The sequence below is a fragment of the Alosa sapidissima genome, chromosome 16, assembly GCF_018492685.1.
Source record: "Alosa sapidissima isolate fAloSap1 chromosome 16, fAloSap1.pri, whole genome shotgun sequence".
NCBI classification, from domain to species: Eukaryota; Metazoa; Chordata; class Actinopteri; order Clupeiformes; family Clupeidae; genus Alosa; species Alosa sapidissima.
Window position 1 is genome coordinate 662,495 of NC_055972.1, and position 6,026 is coordinate 668,520.

General features: G+C 44.6%; 1 protein-coding gene across 1 annotated transcript; it reads left to right on the forward strand.

The window, feature by feature from the left end:
* The first annotated feature begins 575 nt into the window (after positions 1–575).
* Positions 576–2,625, forward strand: LOC121685206. The gene is made up of 2 exons (XM_042065610.1): positions 576–1,579; positions 1,705–2,625. The coding sequence occupies exon 1, from the start codon at positions 703–705 to the stop codon at positions 1,468–1,470; it is 768 nt and encodes a 255-aa protein (XP_041921544.1). The 5' UTR covers positions 576–702; the 3' UTR covers positions 1,471–1,579; positions 1,705–2,625.
* Positions 2,626–6,026: the final 3,401 nt, after the last annotated feature.

Below are 6,026 nucleotides of genomic sequence, written 5' to 3' on the forward strand. Positions count from 1 at the left end.
AGGGGCCCCAGCTTTTTCTTAATATGAAAATGAATAAAATATTTTAATATAATTTCATTTAATTGTCAAGCTTTACTTGAAGTATATGGACTAATAGGCTATATCTATATTTCTATGATAGAAATTAATGGAAAATACAGTATAGCCATGACGATAATAGCATAGAATGGTAGTTTAGTAAAGTGTAGTGACTGACTATCTGTGTTAAAACGTCTCTGATGTCTTTTGACCCCAGACTGATTTAATGTTGTATTTACCATCAAAAAATGGCCCTTTGGAAAGAAAAGGTTGCCGACCCCTGTGTTAGACCAAGTTTTCTAGGCTTTGAATAAATAAAAGTGCCACCAGGGAGAGCCATTACTGTATTCAAAAGGCAGGTTTGACATTTGTGCTTTGTGCACTAATCAGTGAAAGGAAATAAACTATACTTTGATATTTTTTTTTGGTCTCTGCATTTATCCCAATCCGTGAATTAGTGAAACACACTCAGCACACAGTGAACAGTGAGGTGAAGCACACACTAATCCCGGCGCAGTGAGCTGCCTGCAACAACAGCGGCGCTCGGGGAGCAGTGAGGGGTTAGGTGCCTTGCTCAAGGGCACTTCAGCCGTGGCCTACCGGTCGGGGTTCGAACCCTCCGGTTACAGGTCCGAAGTGCTAACCAGTAGGCCACGGCTGCCCCGGTAGCCTCAAGAAGACCGAATGACATGGAGACCGAGAGGATTCCCGGGGCTACGGTGGCACGGGTGGACGAGCTATTCCACGTCTGCCCTGGACGACCGGTTCGGACTCCGCGGGACCCCTGAGCTCATCTACAACTGCGATGAGACCGGATTCGGCGACAAGGGCTCCTCCAGAAAGCGTGTTCTCTGTGGGAAAGGCCAAAAGACCGTCTATGCGCAGCAGGTGACAACCAGAGAACACGTCACGGTGCACTGCTGCGTAAACGCTGCTGGGGAGGCCATACCACCATTTGTCATCTTCGCAAAGTGCCTCCCCAGCACAGCCTACGGTTTGGAGGGGCCCACCAATGCGCTCTACGGTGTGTCTGGTACGGGGTACATGGACAGTGAGCTGTTTTTGAAGTGGCTGGAGCACTTCGTGAAATATGCCCGGCAGGAGCGACCACTCCTCCTCTTCATGGACCAACATGACACTCATGTTGGGACAAGAGTGGTCGACTTCTGTCGGGCGAACCAGATCGAGGTGGCGTGCCTGCCATCGCACGCCACCCATGTGCTCCAGCCGCTGGATGTGTCGGTGTACGGCCCTCTGAAGGCGGCATTTTCAGATCTGGCGAGACATCTGGGGCTGGTGAGAGGCAACCTCATCATCGGGAAGAAGAACTTCACGCCGGTGCTGAAGGTCGCGTTTGAGCCTGTAACCCACACAACATCCAGAGTGGGTTCAAGAACACAGGCGTGTAACCCACACAACATCCAGAGTGGGTTCAAGAACACAGGCCTGTAACCCACACAACATCCAGAGTGGGTTCAAGAACACAGGCCTGTAACCCACACAACATCCAGAGTGGGTTCAAGAACACAGGCCTGTTCCCGCTGGACAGGAAGAGTCCAAGGTGAGTTGACAAAAATAATAATAATACTAATACAACCATCATGAAAAGTTAAATGATTTGTATCTTCATTTGTTTAAACACTGCACTCATAGTATCTGTTTTTCAGTTTTTTTCTTGTGTTGCAGCTCGTCAAAGGCCTTACCACCCGCCCAAGGGATGAATACATCGACCAGGAGGACAGAGACGATGACTCGTCCACCTCCCATCCCAGCACCGGCGAGGATACCCCCACTGCCTCCACCAGCCACATCAACACCGCTGCCGCCAATGCCGTGCCCGACCCCGTACCCCTGTCCACCACCGTAGTTTCCACCAGCGTTGTCGCCGCTTCCCCAACCCCCTGGTAAGGGGCGGTGTCATCCCGGCGGCATTGGCCGAAATTCTAATGCCGCCACAATTCGACCGGCCGTCCAGGGGGCGGGGAAGAAGGATGCCTCTGCCCGCCAGAGTGATCACCAGCGACACTCACGCTGCGCTACTAGCAGAGAAGCGGGCAGAGGAAGCCAGAAGAGAACAGGCCCGGCAGGATCGGGCAAACCGGCGCGTCGTCCGGCAGGATCGGGCAAACCAGCGCGTCGTCCGGCAGCAGCAGGAGGCTGCACAGGGCTGTGAGGGAGGCCGCAAAACGGCAGAAGGAGGCAGCACAGCAGGAAGCTCGGCAGCAGAGAGAGGCGCTACAGGCATCGGCCCGGGCTGCCAGGGAGGCCCAGGAGGCAGACAGGGAGCTCCGGGAGGCAGTGCCTTCTGCGGGCAAGGAGGGCAACGACTTTTTGTACAATGTGACTCCTGTACCCTCTGGCACCACGCCAAGTGCGTCAACGTCGGCATGGTACCAGAGGGTACATGGTACTGTGACGTGTGCCGAGCAGACGCAGCAATGGAGGCGGCGACCGTTTTTGAAATGTGAAAAAACCCTTAAAAAAAACAACAACAAAAAAACATTAAAAAAAAACATTAAAAAAAGAGTTATTTTTAAATTCCATTGTGTGTGATTTTCCAAATATTTGTAAATATTATTCTAAATTATTTTCTATTCTATATGTCCTGGTCTTACAAAGGCCGCATTTAAAATTTTAAATGAGAATAGTTGTATATAGTTCCTTTGTGTGTGATTTTCCGAATATTTGTAAATAGTATTCTAAATTATTTTCTATTCTCTATGTCCTGGTCTTACAAGGGCCTCATTCAATGTTTTATCATTAGTTCTCTGCTCTGTTCTCTATGTCCTGGTCTTACAAGGGCCTCTGCACTGTTCTTCATGTCCAGGTCTTACAAGGGCCGCATTCAATTAATCACTTGTGCCATGCTGTATTACTGGTCTTACAAGGTCTTCTTGTAATTGCACTTTAATCATTACAGGCGTCATGTTTCTGGTCTTACCAGGTCTTGTTGTAGTATTGCACTTCAATATCTAAGTGTTGTGTCCATGGTGCTTACAAGTACAGAAGTAGCCTACTTCAAATGTTGTGTTTCTGACACAAAGCCTTCATGAAATTGCACGTTTTAATGCTATATGTGGTGTTAAAAAGAGTGTTCCCAAATATAATACATTTTGCCGTTTGTTTTTAACAGTAAAACAATGAATGTAGTTGCTACTAAGTTGTTGTCCCACACTTTGAACCATTTATGTTATGCCGCGTCGGCTACTGGACACTGTACAGTGGCAGTTTCTGTTCCTGTGATTGTGATTAAACACTTGATACACTTTTGAATGTAACATAAAATATTTCACTACTGCACTACTACCAATGATTTGAGGACTTCTCATTTATTATTTCATGGGCAACAGAGTTAACAGTTAACAGTTTATGGACGCGTAAGTATGAAAACTACTTGCCGTTATGGTGGACCTAAATCTAAGCTAATCTTAAAATGATCCTTACCACGTATTAAGCCACCAAAACTCTTTGACGAAGTAATTTAACAACAAACAAATATACCAACATTATTTACTACATGAAAAGCGTTTACGGTGTGAAATGTTTGTTTAAATTGTATTACAACGGCGCTGTACGCAACTGTGTTTCGCGAACGTCAAGCCGAAATCTCTAGTTCTGTCAAAATCAGAAAAAGTCGGCACAAAGCTCAAATAATCGGTCGAAGGATTGACCACAATGTTCAGAGGTAAGTGAATTTGGATTTTTCTTGAAGAAAAGACTCTTTTGAATGAGGTATACAGGAAGTGTATTGATTACCGTGTCACTCAATCGTCTTAAGAGAAATGCAAAAAACTCCGCTCCACTAGGGGTAGACTGTACGTAACACTGGTATAAATTCCTAGTGCAGCGAGGGTTTACTGTGGTCTGCATAAAGGGGGATTTTCCCCCCCTCCCCCTTGCAATAATCGAACGTGGAAATTGTCGAACGTTTGCGCCTCTCACTCCGCTTGAACCAAGGGGGCAGGCGAATTCCCGGAAGTAGAAGGATTGACGTAGGCTAACCTCTCTGCTAACTCCCATAGAGCTGGTAAGTCCCGCCCTTTCCGCTATCCCCGCTGGACCTCTAGATTGAAAAATCGTTAATGCAAGTGAATGTGAGAAAATAATTATTTTCTGGTCCCGTTTGAATTTTGCCATGAATGTGAACATATGTTGTCTGTGATTTTTTAATATAAATTTTCGTGTAAAGATTGCTACAATTGAGCGGGTAGAAGTTTGATGCGGTTAAACTTTGTGTGAGAGCACTTTGTGGACTACAACTTTCCGCTAGACGACAGCTAACTAGTTTCCCTTAACCATCAGTTGGTCGGGATGTAGAGGGTTATTAAGATCGACTTTGAACACAGTGAACCATACATCTTTACAATCACACTGTATCATAGTGTTAATGTATTGAGTGAAGCTAGACATGTTTCGAATATTTTTGTTACCATGTGTGTTTATTCCTGCCGTTACAAAAACTAGCATCTCAGTTAATGTTAGCGATTAGAGCTAGCTCACGTCACAGGCGACATGTAGTCTTTCTCGTTATGTCTTTTTCACAACTGATAGCCGAAGAATCATATAATATACTGTCAAACACGTAACATGAAAAATTATATTAAAAATTCACAGACAACATATGTTCACATTCATGGCACAATTCAAACGGGACCAGAAAATAATTATTTTCTCACATTCACTTGCATTGACGATTTTTCAATCTAGAGGTCCACTGTGGGTTTAGCGGATGGGCGGGACTTACCAGCTCTATAGAAGCCCATTCATTCTAGGATTTTTTTGAAATACCATAACTTCATATAACATATATCCTGTGCCGATATTTTATTTATATAATTTCAGAGGTTTTCGATGGATTGACCGTAGGTCGGAAAAGTGGAAAGAAGATTAGCTTCAAGGCTATAACTTTTTTGTTTTGTTTTAGCATGACTGTTTTTGAAGATGATCATGTATGGTAGCTTCAACATTAACACGACTTGGTGAGGATGATATTAATAATAATACATAAATAAATGTTTAACTTTGATGACTTTGAAGGCGAAGGAAGTGTGAGAAGAATTTCTGTGTATCTATCATATGAGTTACAAGATTCAGTTCTATGGCTAACGTCATGAAGTTAAGTGTGAGTCTGCGCAGTACTGGGGGGACCAACTGAAAAATCGTTCTATTTGACTCAGTGCCCTCCCATTGAAAACGACGGAGTCTGTACGTCCATTTGTTTTACTGTCTATGGCTTGAACCAGAGAATGTCTAATAAGGGGAGAACTGCCACTCTCGGAAAACTTCCGGTTTCTGAACTGGTTGCAGTTCCTTCTGTGGTTCCACATGAGGGCGCTCGTCCACGAGTGCAGAATGTATGGAGGTCTATGGAGCTGTACCCCTCAAAATCCACTTTTCTTGGGATATAATTTTTTTTCAAGTAATTTGAGTATTGCATTCGAAAGGGGAGGCAAAGAAAATACACTTGGTTGAGTATTATATTTTTTAAAGTCACTTAATTGTTCTAAAAAGCCTTTCAAATGTGTCAATGACGTCATTCATTAGCACAATGCTAGCGTGTTATGTGCAACAACGACCCAACCTGTAAGAAATCAAAAAGTACTCGTTCATTCAACTTTTGACCTATAACCCATGTTGTAGTTATACAAACTACAATCAAATCTGAGATTTGTCAACGACAATCAGGTGAAAGAGACCAATTTAGCGGTCTAGCTCCATTGACTCCCATTCACTCTGCACTCATGGCGATCGCCCCCAGTGGAACTCTGGTGGAACTGCATCCAAAATTCGGTACAATGGGACTTAAAGGGGTGGTTCAGGATTTTGGACATAGGACCTCATTTCCAAGTAAGCAAGTGTGATATTTATCAGTGGAGACCGTTTTCAACACGTTTCATCCAGTCGTTCTAATTGCAGAGTTCGCAGGTGCTAGGCTAGCGCAAGTCAACGGTATGTGCTAGCCTGCCACTAAAAACAGTCTTACCTACTCCAAAGGACACTCGAGGCAA